Here is a 16,711-nt window from a genome sequence, read left to right as displayed (position 1 = left end):
CTACATGATGGAAAGAATTTTTAGATCTCAGACCAGCTTTGCGTTCCATGGGTGCCCGCTATGGTTTGTTCCATCCTTGCTTATTCAAAGTAACTTTTCAAAACCGCTCCTCTACTTTTGACGACCTTGCGGATCTTTGGAAGTTTCTTCACCTATATTCTACGCCCACCCTGGATACAGCTGGTCCTTCTTCAATACCATGACTCTTATATGAAAGTCTCTGATATTTGCTATTTTGGATGACTCTAGAGAAGTGTTTTCTAACTCTTACTAATTTTCTTCTTTACAGGTCATGTTCCGGTAGTCTTATCTGTTTATAATAGTCTTGTTTGCAACTTTTTGTTTATTATTATTACAGACCGTTTGAACTTCCTCATACCATTTTCCATATCCTTGTCTTCCTTTTCAATCTCCCGGCGTGATTCGTCTCTCCGGTTGATCGTGCCGTCTTTCTCCTTTGCCACCTGTCCCAGTTCTTACAGTTTCCCCTTCAGGTATGTACTACAGTCGTCATTGTTCTTTGTATGACATGTACTGTCATCTCTTATTTTTGTTCTTACTTTTTCCCTCCTCTTCTATTGTCCCCTCTTACTGGTTTCTCTGGAGACTTTATTCTGTGTCCTTCCCTTTTCCTTCCTTTGCATTCATGTTGATCATGTGAGTCTATATTTACTTCTTTTATTTACATTCAAAGTTATCTCATGGAATGTAAATGTTTTATTAATCTCATAAAGAGACAGAGAATACTATGCCATTTAGCTACATATAATCCTGACTTAGTTTTACTGCAAGAGACCCACTTGACAGTCAGAAGCTTTAAAACTTAAAAGGCAATGGGTGGGTTTTGTATTCATATCCCCTACTACCACGAAGAAGAATGGGGTCATTATTCTAGTTCATAAACGGAAATTGATTCAGAAGGTAGATGGTTATTAGTCAAGTTGCTCATTAATAATATTTCTCTTACAGTTTTTAATATTTATGGTCCAACACAACCAGATTCCTCCTTTTGGCCTAATATCACAAAACAATGCATTCAACATAAAGATGAATTTTTTATTCTGGGAGGTGATTGTAACCAAATTATGAACCCGTTCATTGACCGACAATCCCAAGTCCGTTTCATATCCCACAAGACTCTCAAACAATTTCAGAATACAATATCTCAGACTCACCTTGAGGAAGAATGTAGACTCTGTAACCCTGACAGCTCTGAATTTTCTTTTTTCTCTCCCCCACATGGCCCTCTGGATTATATTTTCCTTTCTTCTGCCTTAACACACAACCTTATTTCCTCCTCAATTGAACCCATTGTCATCTCTGACCATGTCCCGGTTGTTGTTGATTTTGATTTGTTCCGCTCACATCCCAAATCTTCTAGATGGAAATTTAATAATTCCCTTCTGCAGGACCCACTTTTCTCTTCCCCTTTCATTTCCGCTACAGAAGAGTTTATTTTAAATTCGTCCCCCGATACCTTTCCTTCATTGCTTTAGGACACTTAAGGCTAAAGCTCGTGGCTTTATCATAAATTACATATCCAAGAAAAAGAAACCCTTTTAGTCAGCAAAAAAGTTTGTTAGCTAATATTAAACGTCTATAACATTTTTTATACATCCTCTTCGGAGCATTCCTTACAGGAACTTGTTCGTTCCAAACTTGATTTCAGTTCTACTCTGAACGAGTGCTCGTTATTACGCGGACATAAAGCTGGCAAACTCTTGGCCAACTATTTTAAATCTCAGAAAGAACGCATTCCGATACATTCTATTCATTCGTCAGATGGGAAATCCCTTTTCAAAGACCAAGATACTTTAAATGAATTCATGGATATATATTCCAGAATCCTCTCCTCTTCCCTCTTCAATTGACTCATATCTTCATCATGTCTTACCCTCCTCTCATGTAGACCTTGACTTCAATTCTCTAGAATCGGATCGTTCTATCCAAGAAATATTCCAATCCCTGAATCTCCTTAAGAAAAACAAAACACGAGGTCCTGATGGCTTTACAGTAGAACTTTCTACATTTTTCTCTTCTTCCAAACTTTTACAACTTTTTCAGTTTCAGATGCTACAATTTGCTTAATCCACAAAGATGGCCGTGATCCCAAAACAATGTAAAAACTATCTTCCTATTTCTTTGGTAAACGATTGTAAAATCTTTACCAAATTGCTCGCGCTACGTCTTGAACCTCTTTTACCAAAACTAATTGGTTTAGAGCAATGTGGTTTCTTTAAAGGTAGATTAACAACTGACAACTCTAGTTTACTTTTTAACGTTTGAAATAAGGCCTCATCCCTTTCATACCCTCTTGCCGCTGTCTCTATCGATGCAGAGAAGGCTTTCGACAGAGTTAGTCTTTTCTATTTAAAGCCCTACATTGGCATGGTTTTGGTCCTAAATTCATCTCTTTGATTTCTTTGTTATATTCAGCTCCTAAAGATTCTGTAGTAGTTAATGGTCTTCTTTCTCAATCTTTCATCTTACACTGTGGAGTTAGTCAGGGTTGTACTTTCTCGCCCCTCCATTTTAGGTCTCGCCTACGCAGCACGCATGCACTGCATAGGAAAAAGACCTTTAGCCATCGATTCCCTTTTTCAGGCAAAAACGTGCACGCGTTGCAATGGTTCCTGCTTGCTCCCGCAAGGGAAACCGGCACGGCCCCCTCCTCTCTCCCCTCCCTCTGCTGCCTCCTTTCAGCATGAGGCGCACATGCTTGTTGACTGGAGTTCCGGCTCGGACGTTGGTACGATGGCAAGTGTGCAGCTTCTGTGAGAGCTTGCCCAGCACACATGTACTCCGGTACAATCATGCACTGTTTATATTGTTTAAAAAACATGCATCAACACGTTAGTGCAAACATTCTATTAAGGAGGGACAGATGTGGGACTGGTCTGTCTCTACTCCATCCAGATGCCAGGGGGTGTTTCCATCTCATCCGTGGAGGCAGCTCTTGTATGCTCGGGGCTCCTCCATGCTCAGGTCTCTTCGCACAAAGCTTCCAGTGGGCAGGAGTCTAGCGCTTCGATGCAGTCGTGTCTAGGAGCATGCTCTGACACCCGCCTCCCCCGGGGGCTCTGCCCTGTCTCTCTCGCCCAGTCCCGGGCTCTAAACACATCTTGGATGTCAGGACTTGTTCCAGCCTCTCAAAGCCTTCGATTTGTCTCTGGAAGGAGGCACCATCTCGGGGGTCCCTGAGGGGGCCTCTCCTCGTTCGGCAGGATGTAGGGTTCACTTCCCCTTCCACAGGAAGCACAGCAGAGAGGCCTTGAGTCTGTCAGGCTATTGTGCTGCCCTCACACGGGGCCTCAGCCTCTGTCTGCATCCCTCCTCCTAGCCACTAAAGCTTCCCCCTCCTCCTGTCTCTCTACCCCACATCTCCCCCTTAGCGCTTCCCCCTCCTCCCGTCTCTGCCCCTCCCAGAGCTCTATGCCACATCTCCCCTTAGAGCTTCCCCTCCTACTGTCTCTCTGCCCCCCTCCCCCCCCCAAAGCTCTGCCCCACATCTTCCCCTAGGGCTTCCACCTCCTCCTTTCTCTTTGCCCCCCCAAAGCTCTGCCCCACCTTTCTCCCCTGACCTTTCAGGTGCACACTACTGCCGTGTGACTGACTCTGTCCAGCCCTCCTGGCCTGTCAGGTGCACATTACTGCCATGTGACTGACACGGCCCAGCCCTCCTGGCCTTTCGAGGGCTAACACCAGTCTTGTAATCGACTGAGCCCAGCCCTTCTGACCGTTCACAGGTGCTCCCTCTTGCCTTGTGACTGGCTCGTCCCAGCTCTCCTGACCTGTCAGGCGCTCACTCCTGCCATGTGACTGACTATTTCCAGCTCTCCCGGCCTTCAAAAGGATCAGACCTGAAGTTTTTCAGTAGGTCATTCTGCCTTATGTAGCCAGCTCTATCGAGTGAGGATGGCCAGGGTAGTGAGGGGCGCCTGGGGGGCCACAGGTCATGGAGCCAGAGTTAAGCACAGACCTACCCACGTGAGCTCACAACTTCCGGCTTGGCATAGGCACAACCCCAGGACTCCCTGACCAGGAGTATCCATGCGTGGCACAGCCTTATTGGCGCCTACTTTACATTCACAGAGACCCTACACTGCAGAGTTGGCTCCTGATGTTATCATTGCCCAGGTATGTTGTGAAGGATGGATTGGTTCTGACATGACCTCCTTGGCTCCTGATGTTATCACTGCCCAGGTATGTGGTGAGGGATGGATTGGTTCTCACATGGCCTCGTTGGCTCCTTTTATTGCCATCAGCGCTGGTGTGCTATGAAAAGTTTCGTGTTCACTGACATGGCCAGGGTGGCTCCTGATCTTAACAAGAGATCACTGGTTCTGAAGAGTTCTTCTGGTTTCCGTCAAGCCCTGGTGGCTCCTGCTTTTATTAAGAGGCTCCCTGGTTTCTCACAGTCCCAGTTGCAGACACTGAGCTGTTCTCCTCGGTGCCAGTGCCTCGAAGGTACCCAGGTGGTTTGTTGGCGCTGAGTCCTGTACAGCAGGTGAGGAGGCCGGGAGCCGCCGCTGGCAGCCCGCTGGACCCGTAAGGTGAAGGTGGCGTGTCCAAGGAAAGAATGGACAGATCTCTCTGTACGAGGACGAGATCAGGGGCCTCTAAGAGGGGCAGAAAAGCAAGTAACAAGCATTGGCATAGCCAATAGGTCTCGCATTTGGGACCTTATAAGTATTTAGTTATGCAGCAGGTCCCAAAGGCGCGACCTATTGGCTATGCCAATGCTTGTTGTTTTATCATTTGAACCCTTCTAATCACATATCCACAATAATTCGTCCATTTCTGGCTTTAAATATGGCGATCAACATCTAAAATTATCTGCCTATGCGGATATCTTACTTTTTATATCTCATCCTGAAACTTCTATCCCTCCTCTTTTACAGGAAATTACAGATTTCTCTCTTGTCTCAGGTTATATAATAAACTCTGACAAGACAGAAATTCTTCCCCTCACCAAATTTTGTTTTTGTTTTAAGCAACACTTTGATGTCACCGGTTTCTGTTGGAACAGCTTTAAAATCAACTACCTGGGCATTTGGTTTAGCAACTCTAGATTTAGTTAAAATTAATATGAAGGAAGTACTAGATCGTATTTCTAAACTTCTCTCTTCCTGGAACCCTCTCTTTCTTTCTTGGTGGGGACGACTTGATTCTATTAAAATGATGATTACTCCTATTTTATTATATATTCTATCTATGGTTCCCATGCACATCCCAAATTTTTATTTAAAAAACATTGACTCGGGAGGAGCCAAGATGGCGACCGGAGCAGACGCTTGAGCCCCCGGCTCCGTCGGCCCGTGGCCTCGGACTACTATCCTGATGCCCATCCTCGCCGAATTTCGAGGTGCAACGTATGCGAAGGCGCGCGGACCGCGCTGCCGTTTTCCCGGAGTCTCAGCCCGCCCGGATGCCCGAGTTGTGGGTGCTTTTGTCCTCTGCACTAAACCCCTGCGCCATTACGGCCTTTGCCGGCCCCCTGGAAGCTCCGCAGTTATCGGACCGGCTAGCGCTAACCTGAGCCCCGCGGTCCCGATTTCACCTCGCACCACGGATCGTTGCCGGATGAGCCCGGGGAGAGACGGCCGGACACCTTCTGCACCCTGTGCCTGACGGGCTGGAGCCGTGGGGTGGGCCCCGGTGCGGCGGGTCTCCTGCCCCGCTCTGAGGACCGCGCTGTGGGAGGCTGCTGACCCCCTTCACCTATTGCCTGGCCGGCGGCAAGAGAACCTGCGAGAAGAGAAGCGACGGTCGGCCTTCCCTGCTGCGGCGTAGACCTGAGGGGAATTGACTCCTTGCCACGACCCCCCCCCTGGCCTTTGCAACGTACAGCGGCAAAACATGGCGTTGAGTGCCTGCTCGCGGCTGGGGGGTGATACTCCGGTCTCGCCCGCTGCCCACTTTGCTCTACCTCTTTCGGACACCAGCTCCACAGTGCCGTCCCGGATTGCTGCCGATGTGGGGGCCCGGCTTCCGCTGACATGCGGCTCCGTTCTGGCTGTCCTGCGGGACTTTCAACTACAAATGTGCGCTGGCCTGCAGGCGCTGAGTGAGCGGTTTGACCCCATACTGTCGGCTGCGGGTCGTGAACGCTTTGTTTGTCATCCACAGGGCGTGGATCTCCCGGTGCTTTTGACCTCTTGCGGGGACACAACGGCGGTGTATGATTGTGCTGCACTGGTGCCTTCATCCGGCGTTCCCGGCACCCGGGATCCACCGCTCTCCACCTCAACGGCGGATACTTTGTCCCCCTGGTCATGGCTGCCTGCTTCATTGTTGCCTGCCTCACCGCGTCCGCAAGAGTATCCTGCTGAGCGACACCTAACGGCTTCGAGGACCCGTCCGCGGTGGCCTACTGCTTCCTATTTGTGGAACTCCTGTTCTTTACTTGCCAGGTTTGGACTTTATGTGGTGCAAAGAGGGACCTCAATAGACGGTCGGCGGCCATTTCGTGATCCTACTTCACCATCTTCTCACAAGCGGCCATCTTGTCTTTGTCTGCTCGGGACACGGGGCCTTCATGTAGGGGCTGGTTTAATCCCAAGCCCGCGATCGGGCCAGGGCTAGATTGACTTCTATCGCCAGGGTTCATGGACGGGCTGGCCTGGGACTGGAACTGTATGTATGTTTTGTGCGCACTCGTCTTGACTTGTCTTCCTTCGCTTAAATTGTGGTGACATGGTATCTTCGCATGCAGTTTTTGGCGTAGTGGGCTCTCAGTTTGGGGAGGCCATAACTGGCTGATGGTTTGGGGCGCTCTGGTGTCTCGTGGGCTCCTCCCCGCCTTCTTTTCTGTTTTCTTAGTCTCTTTATTCTATTCCTACTTTCTCTCTTGTCTATATTTCGGGTTCATTGGGCGACAGGCACTATGCCGGGGGGGGGGTAGGCCGTAGCCTCCGCATTGGTGTAGGGTGGGGGGGTAATACTCTGTTCTTAATTAGTTCTATGGGCCTTTTTCTTTTATCTCTCTGTGCTCTACTTGCCTCGATTCGGGGTCCGGGTGTGGGGTGGATCGAGTGGGAGCGGCTCTGGAGGGGTGCGTACTTGCTCATGTGATTATCCTGATATATCTCTGCACCGCCTCACTGCTTGAGATTTTTCTTCCATTGTTGTTTTTACTAATGTTGCTGCTCTCCCGTATGGTGAAGCTATCTTGCGGACTCGAATCTCCTTTGTTCTTATCCTTCACTGACCTTTTTGTTTCCCTGATAAAATTATCTTAAAAACCTAAAATTAACCTTCACTTCTCCTTCCCCGGGTGTCAAAGATATCTCCAGTATGTAACTCATAACTTGTTGCTAATCTTGACAGTTGACGCACGGGGGATGTAATGTGGGTATCAGTGCTTTACTGTATCGTGGCCGGCCTGACGGTTGTAGGCCCGTATTTGTTCTTTTAAGATGCACGAATAAAGGTTTTTAAAAAAAAAAAAAAAAAAAAAAAAAAAAAAACATTGACTCCCTCCTCTCTAAGTTTTCATGTAACAATAAAAAATTTAGACTTGCTTTGGCATATCTTTGCAAACCTATGATGTATGGAAGCATCTCTCAATTATTTTTAACCTACACACTCATATTTCAATTATTATTTTGTTTTTTTAGGTAGTTTGACAGATTGTTTGGGGTTGTCTTTACATGAGAAGGGTTTATTTGATTTGATGTTGGCCTTAGCCTTCCAGCATATCTCACTTAATTGGAAATGTTCAACTAAACATTCAGTGAAGGCCTGGTGGAACAACGTTTGTCATTACCATAGATTAGATATTGCATTTGCTGCTTCTGGTAAACCATATGTAAATAGGGATTTATTTTGTCTTGTCTTTAACCAATTATTTAACTAAGACTTCAACTCATATTTCACGTAATCGTTCTGAGAATTTTCAGCCTCCATAGATCATTTGGTCATGGTTTCTCTCACCACAATAATTTTTCCCCTTGTTTATTTATTGCATTTATTTGTTTTGTATTATATACCTGCCTCTTGGATAAGTTTAATACAGAATAATTTGTTTAATAAGTTGATCAGGTCTAATAAGTTTATACCTTACTCACATGATCTTTAATTATCGAGTTGGATTATAGGTCTCCTCTTTTTCTTTTCTTTCCTCCCCTCCCTTTATTACTAAATTGTAAATAGCATTCTACTCTGCTTTATCATCTATTTATATTACTAATATACTATGGTTATTTTGTTTTTCATGGCCTATTCTAATGTAATTTTTGTCTATTTAATAAAGCTTATTAAACATAAAAAAGAAGTGCCTACGTATGCCATTTTCTGATTACTGGTGCGTCTGCTACCCGAATGTGCTTGTAATAAGAAAATAATATACAGGTATTTATAGATATTATATCTCCCACAGATTATAAGAGAATTACATAACTCTATTATAATGTTGCATGACGTTGAGCTGCTGTGATAGTCTCAGGAAGCTGTGAAAAGCCCCAGAGTAGAACTCTGCTTCACCTAACAAGTATAACTAGCTTTCAAGTTCCTATTCATTTGCCGGTCTCTGAATATTCCTTTTTTTAACTAGATAAGTAAACAGTGTTGTATGTTAAGTTTTCACAGTGCCAGACTTCAGTACAGGAAATCATGATTTCATGGTAATTTCATATCAATTCTGAATCACAAGGCTAACTTATTACTTCAATTACATATGTACTCTCATGCAAGTGTAGAATTAGAATATGTGCAACACCTATAATATAGATGTACACTTAGGAACAATATTTTGACCATCAATAACAAATCAAATTACAACGTTAAAAATAAAAGGATTCAATCGAAAAAAAATGATAAATAAGAAGGGATGGTCAACAAAACAGACAACACCTGATACACAAAAACAACAGGTATGGTGAATTGTAAGGCAGATATAAAATACATTCATTCTTATGGATTTACTATTTCTTTGCAGCTTTTCTAGGAGATCCTCATCACTTTTAAGATTAAATTACATCCTCTCAACCATAGCAAACTTGATCTTTCTAGTTGCCAGACGTCTATTGCAAAAATAGAGGTACACTTCCAGAGAACATGCCGTTATACGCTCATAAGAATTCTTAAAATTCATAGTTTCTTGCGATTCGCCATTAAACAACTTAACCAGCTTTGAATAACGGATTTCCAAATTGTTTACAAAAAAGTCAGGTGGGGTCCTTTTCAGCCAGGCATGCATCCTTCTTGTACATGTATGTGAACCTTTTTCGCGTTTAGACTGTCAGTGGCAGCAATTCTCATATGCATACAATTGGACTTCCATTATTAATTGTGCCTAATAGGATGATAAAACTATACTTTATGTACAGTTTCTAATATTACCCTAATTTAGCTAGATATTGGTGCCAGTGTTGACCAATTATCATCCATTTGCAGCTTGTACATGGAGGATGATAATGAAGCTAGAGTTGACTTTTATACCAAGGTTAAGCTTGTGAAGATAGTAATGCAGGGTGTTTCTGGTTTTTAATAAACCACCATTTGTATTGCTGATTGTGTGCAGTGTCTCAAGGCAAGATAATGTCACCCGTTGTCGGACTTGGAAATGTGACTGTTACTTTGGAAATCATTTGTTTTGCCCGCAGGATCATTCTGTTGATACCTTTACTCCCAAACGCACTACTGTGGGCTATTACAAATTGTAGCTAACCAAAGAATATGCAGTTTAATCCGTTTTCCTTTCATGGCCTGTCCGAAGCCTTCTTCAAACTTTGCACTGTCTCCTAATGCCATTCAGAGGTGCATGTACATTTCACCTGGACTTATTTTTCAAGAACGTGCAACCGGAGGACCATTTCTATCCTGTTACTGAAAGTCTCTCCGAACTTCAGAGCAAAGGTGCTACAGCCTTTGACCATGCAGCTTCCACAGGCTGCCGGACACAAAAACTGCAGCAGCAAGGTCAATGACTGGTTTAGAGATGTTCCCTGCATCTTGGAAGCTTTGGTCGAGACTGGAATAAATCTTGGTTAAAGTCTGAAAGAATGCTGGGATCACTTTCAGAGCTACAAATAAAAAAATACCAATTTCCAGGCCTTAATCATTGAAATGATGGATTGCACTGCATAATTTGCATCTCTTCTCAATAGGTACTGACTAGTTGCCGGAGCAGAATGGACAGCCCTACCATTGATTCACTTCATTCTTAATCAAATGAACACAGGAAACTTAATTTGACCTTTTCCTATACAAGTCTACCACATAAACCTTAAAGCCATGCAACGTTTGGGCCTTTTGTTGAATCTCTCAACTTCTACATAGCCCCTGTGGCTGCTATTTTCAAAGCCGTGATACTGGATATCGTATATCTGAAGACAAAACCCCAATCTAATTCATCATAGCAACCACAGTGGCTCACTGCAGACCTCTTGACTCTTATCCTGTCCTCATGCTACTAGTCACAAGCCAAGTGACCCATTGACTAAAAAATTCTGAGGGCGTGGCTCAACCTCACACAGAAAATTAAGAGGCTGCTTTTGGAAAGTGTAAACCTAAGTACCTCCCATTGATATAGCTTGACTCCAAGACTCCCCGCCTGCAAAGATGGTGCATACAATATGGAGCCATGGCGAGCTCTATGAAATGAAGTCTTACTCCCTTCCCATGTAAATTGTACTACGAAGGATGTGTGTCAACTCCAACAACTACTTCTTAACCGGCCATTACGATGAATTTTTGCATGAAAGTTGATATATTTAAGTTTCTCTACTCTAAAATCCTGCAGACACATTATCACTCCAGAAAAGTTCACATATGCTAATAAAATGCCAGCAAAGATACAAATCGTATTGGGTCTGTTACCTTGGCTCTGGATGAACTGACATTTTCCATGTTCTCAATGCTGCAGATGCAACTGTGCGGCATTTTGCAGCAGGCCACTCGCATGTAGTCCCAGAAACTGCGTGGGCTTTCATATCCAAACCAGGAGAATTGACCTGAAGCAAGAGAAAGGCAACAGCATGAAACATACATTTAATACTGCTAGAGAACTATGGATGATGGGGGAGTAAGGGCCTCAGAGTGCAATAAATACATTTTCAGTCTTGCATCGAAAACCTGTCAGATGTTGGTAGCTCAATGACAAAATTACGATATTTTATCTATAACGATCCCCTAAAAAACACTTGTACTGAGAAGCAAGATGATCAATTCTGTTATCTAATAGTGACAGGGACGACCTTTCAGATCATCGTGAATGATTATCTTGGAATACCTTTATCTGCTGCTCTACGGCAAAAAATACAAATCTGCTGTCAAAATGGTGGATAAGTCATTTTTTACATTCAATAGGACTGTTATTCAAAATGGTCTGCACACACATCAGTACATTAATGCACACATTCCTCCTTCCCCACCTTTCAAGCACCACAGCTAGACCCCACCGAGCCCACCTCTTACCATCAGTCTGTTTTGCTGTTAACAAGTGTAATATAAACTTCCCTTTGGATTTCAACCAGTTGAATCCCCGCATTGTTCTGCCTGATAAGATCACACCGATCGGGGTTTAGTCGAAACTCTAAAATGCATTTAATTGCCCGCATTTTCCCCTCCAAAACGTTTGCGATTTCAGGCAGCGCCACAGTATATCAGTTTTGAAATAAACTTCCCCATAGCGTTATCCCCAAGTGTTTAACCTTCCTTTGATCATGCCATGCAACATAGGAGGAGGCTGGAGCCAATTATAAAATATGTCAATATTTCTTCACGTATGCTTAGCTGAACTATTCGCTTTTCTAACTTTTTCTCATTAGACCTCTCCTAACAGTATTGCTCGACATCTTTTTCAAGCTTTGTCAATCATTCTTTCGCCGAAAGTTACTGCCCTTAACCAGGCCCCCGGTCAGCAATTTGCAAATTTGCAAAAGCAGCAATGGAAGAATCCCTTTCCCCTGCAACAATTTTCAAGTGGGTTAATCTTTTCTTCTGGCTACGTTTTATTGAGCAGGTGCAGCCCTCAATGACTCAGCTGTGAGTATCTTAAACATTTGGTTCTGACACCCGAAATCAGTTTTGTCTTCTTGAAACATCTTGATCAGAACACAGTGAAACAAATCCTGGCTTCCATCCTCTGTCAAGTCCTGGTGTGAAATCTTTTTGGACGTGTTTATTCTGTTAAATTACATGTATGAATTGCATAGCTTCCAGTGGTATCTCTGGTGATGTTGGAGCATTGTTTCCTCAAAATTTGCACCCATCGTCATTTCATGTTTACCTTTAGTAAAGATGCATACGAGTACCACATGCATGTATGCTTGAGTAAGTGGTCACTTCCGAGGACTATACCGGTTGTTAAAGGCCTTGAACCAGAGATCTAAAATGAGGGTGAAGAACTTGCAACCGGTATAGCCAGGGCCAGAAGGCATATAAGAACTTTCCAGCCAATAGGGGTGGAATGTTCCAAGTTAAAAAGAGAGAAACAAAAACACAAACAATGGAATGTTGGAGCACTGGGCTTATACCAGTCATATGCCTGGAGCTACTGTATTTTCTTCAATGGAGCTCTCAACATTCTAATGCTCTAATGTAGCCTTATAGCCAGCCGTAGCGGGCTATATCTGCTATTAAAGGCCCACTGCAGCGTTAAAGGCCCGAGCCGAAGGCGAGGGACTTTAACAAAGCAGCAGGACTTTAATAGCCAGTATAGCCCTGCTACGAAGGGCTATAAGGCTATTAGAACATTCTGCCACTAGAGGGCAGAATGTTCTAACAAATAAAACAAAGGCTTCAGGGAGTACGAGGGATTGAAATACCCTCAGGCTCCCTGAATCCTTTGTTCACAGCCACAGCTGTGAACAAAAACATTGGAATGTTGGAGCTCCGGGCCTATACCAGCCATTATAAGACTGGAGCTACTCCATTTGTTTTCAATGGAGTTCCCAACATTCCAATGTTCTAATAACAGTTTGACACAGTTTCAAAAGCAAGTTCTTTGTCTTGTTGGTGCACTCTTGAGGAGACAATGTGCAGTTAAACCACTTGCACATTTCCAATAACGGTGTGAGTGTACTAAATGGTAGTGGGAGCTTCAATCAATCAACCTACAAGCATTTCTATTCTGCCAAAAACTCACATGACAATTAGGTGCCAACTCCTAAATGAAGAATCTATTTCCTCAGGTATGTTTTAGGTGCTTTCTGAGATTGGGGGGTGGGGGGGAGGCGGGGGGAGCTGAACCAGATAATCTGCAGGCCTTCAAAAGTCATACCAATTTTACAAAACCTGCAGGTCTAGTGACTTGAATAATCTACTCAACCTAACTAATGCTCTTGATCCTTAAACAGGTCCTGGGCAAATATCTTTCCATGAGCCGCCTTTTAATCAATTGTCACACATCTTCAAATATTTGAGTTCAGCGTGTCTGCTGTACAAGAAACGCTTTTGATTTAATAGACTAAACATATGCTTTCTCCGTGTATAATAACAATCAAGCCAACATGTTGGGTACACATGGCCCCTAACTTGCCTCTCCCTTTCCTATCAGGATTGTCTTCATGGAGGGCAGGACTGTTACTTCTGCAAATATTTGTCATTTGCACATCACCTAGTAAAGCGGTTTGACCCGATTAAAATCTGTTTCCATTACAGTTCTGAATTACAAAAAATTCCTCTCCTAATTGCAGATCTGTTTTGAAATATTTCTACTGTTCGTTTGCAAGCTATTTAAATGTAAGGCAAAAAAAAAATCAAAAACCTCTCCTTTCACAGTGATTGTCAGACATTTCCCTTTACAAAATAATGCAACTTTGCAGACAGAGTAAGAAAACTAAACAGCAATGTCTAGTATAGAAGTAGTAATTTGTAATGAGACTTAGGCTGACATTTGACCTCTTTCCCTGAAGGCACAGCAAATGTGACAAGATAAAAACAGGCTTTAAAGGCATCTTTAGTGCTTATTCACTTTCTGAATGACAGAACACCTGTTCTATGCCAGCTTGAGCTCTCGCAGAAGGAGCCAGTAGGCTCTAAAAATATCTTGCTCTGATAAAATCAGATTCACCGCACCGAGTGAAAATGTAGATTTTTCAGGGCATGGTTTCAGAGTGGCCACCAAGTAGTGTGCACCCATCTCGGGTACCGCTTTTCAAATGATTCACTGCTGTTAATTTATGTGAAGTCCGTATAGGGGTAAACTTACATGATGATCAATTCTGACCTCAGTAGGAGATTTTGGGGCTTAGTATTTTGGCTTGCAATCATAAATGAGGAACCTGGAATAGACCAAACATTCCCCCACCCCACTTGGGCCTCCATTTGGTTTATGCCCAAACTCACTCTATGATGTAGCTCATAAATCCATCAATCAAAATCATGTGGCAAACGATTCCAAAATGATTTGCAACTTAAGAAATGCCAAGCATAAAATGAATAATTGGGGTTTTGCAGAGGAAATAAGAGAAATAAATAAATATACAGTGACCAAGTCTCAAAGAAACTTTGTGCTCGAGCAAGACAGATTTGCATGGGAAAAGTGAAACAGCCAGCATAAAGGTCCACCAAACAGACTTGTTGACGACTTCAACCCTTTGAAAATGCGCCAGTACATCTGATGTTTAGACATCCCTAGATAACTGTATCCTTGCAGAAATCTATTAATTGGATTCTTGTCCAGAGTAAGGTCAATATTAATTTACTGACCATGGTTTATAAAGGCCTTCAGGCAATTTCCCCATTGTACTTCTGTCAAGAGGAATTGAAAAATCGGTACCAGCTAGATTTTTATCCTCTGCCAATGTCTTTCCCAAGACAGGTCCTTATACCAATTTCAAACAAAGGGGTAATAGGAGATGTCTGATTGGTCCCAAACTCAGGAGTGAACTTCCTTGACATATCAGTAGAGAAGGGTCATTGATGTACTTCCACAAAACTTTGAAATCCTGGGTTCTCTCAATTTGTACTTCATGGTCTGATGTGCCTACTATCATTTGATTCATGGGTTAGACCATTATTCAGAATAAAAAAAAAAAAACTAAAAATAAATACAGGGTCAGTGTTTGTTTGCAGTTGTCGATGAGGGTGAAATTCCTCCATATGTGGGTACTTTGTTTTTCACAGTCATAGCTCGTAAGTTAAGTAATGGTCAAATTCAGGCTCACAGTGTATTTGCTGCTTATGGATTGGTGCCAATAATAGACATCTCACACAAATGGGCTTTGTACCCGTTTGTGTTTTACCCCAATTTTACATGCTTAGTGCTTACTGTTAGTACAGCAAAAAGCTGGTGGTGATACTGAGCGCAAAATTGCATTACTAGCTTCATGGTCTAAATGATCAATCAAGTAGGTGATTCTAGAGGACTTCAGAGATGGGCACCAAGCAAATGATGTCCCTACACAAGAAGTTGCAACTTTGCAGTTGCTCACATACATTTGCAAAGCCTTTCCACATCACTGCACTTTCAACCTTCACCTAAAAGAACAAGCTTAATGGTGCAAAAAGCGTATTAAACTGCATCCAAAATGCCCATTTTACAAAAGGAGTGGTTAGATGGGGTGCTTTAAATGGAAAACAATTTCCCCGTAAAGATTTTTTTTGTGTGAAATTCCATAAATTCTTGAATCCATCGCAATAGATTTTCTACTATACAGATGCTTCGCACATAGGACCTGTAAGAAATTGGGTTACTGGTTGAGAGGGTTGAAATCCACCCTCAAGCAGAAACCACAATCTTTGTTAGGGTGAAGCACAAGAAAACCCAAAATTAACCTCTGCTCAACCCTCTGGTAGCTTGGCACAGAGCAGTTAGGTTTAACTTAGAGACAATGTGCAAAGTGTTTATGCAGCACTTCAAACAATAATAACATGAAAACACAACACAAGAAATATCCCACACCAAATTAAACAGAGTAAACTTTAATAAATAAATTACGACCAAAACAACAAAAATCCAATCAGTAGGATTGCAGGCCTACTAAAAGGACTCTGTTAAGCCCGCTGACCCAGTTAGGTTGTGGAGCAATGAAAGGTCCCACAAAGAGGATATGTTGTGCTGCCGAGACGATGCGAGGTCCAGTTCACAGAGGCATTGTGCGCAGTGTTGGTTCCATGGAGCTGCAAGATTGTGATGTGAGGCTCTAAGTCGTTTAAGGAAGTGGGCAGCGAGGGGGCTTACAATGCATAGTCATGCGTCGAAGAGGAGTTGCACACCGGCTGGTTCCGAATAAGCTGTGCGGCTTGTGCTGTGCAGTCCTGCGTCACGCAGCAGCGGTTCTGATGAGACTGTGGTGACGATGCAAAGTCTTTGGAAAGTGCCATGCAGCAGAGGCATAGCGTAGTTTCTACTCGGGGTTGCACTGCTCAGCAGTGAAGATGTCTGTCCTGCCGAGTCAACAGATGGGTTGGCAGAGCATCTTCAGACCCACTTCCAAGTATCAAGGATTGGGGTGGCACTATTCACAGATGTCAGAGTCCAGGTACTGGGTTCAAGGTTGTTGGAAGCCTGTTATTTCCCTGAAACTTCAGATCAGGAGGCCAGTCATTTTGCCCTTGGAGCCACTCTGGGGTCCTGGGTTCGGAGATACAGATCCAGTCTCTCACCGGGCAAGAGGGCAGCAGCTCAGCACAGTAGGGCAGCAGTCCTTCCGAGTAGCAGTCCAGCAGTGGCAGTCCTTTAATCAGTCAGCAGTCCTTCCTAGGGGAGTCCACAGGTCCAGATGTGTTCAACACTTATACCTGGTGCCCACTTTGAAGTGGA

At 43.6% G+C, this 16,711-nt stretch overlaps 1 protein-coding gene across 3 annotated transcripts in view; it reads right to left on the bottom strand.

Moving 5' to 3' along the window:
• The window catches only part of RUNDC3B (RUN domain containing 3B), an 876,147-nt gene that overhangs the window by 445,425 nt on the left and 414,011 nt on the right, over window positions 1-16,711 (bottom strand). For all 3 annotated transcript variants that reach the window (XM_085631311.1, XM_085631313.1, XM_085631312.1), the window contains exon 3: window positions 10,822-10,955. In XM_085631311.1, the coding sequence (XP_085487437.1) occupies window positions 10,822-10,955 (134 nt within the window). The remainder of the gene's footprint in view (window positions 1-10,821; window positions 10,956-16,711) is intronic.

The sequence above is a fragment of the Triturus cristatus genome, chromosome 10 (genome assembly GCF_964204655.1).
Source record: "Triturus cristatus chromosome 10, aTriCri1.1, whole genome shotgun sequence".
NCBI lineage: Eukaryota > Metazoa > Chordata > Amphibia > Caudata > Salamandridae > Triturus > Triturus cristatus.
This window is presented reverse-complemented; position numbering and strand designations above follow the sequence as displayed.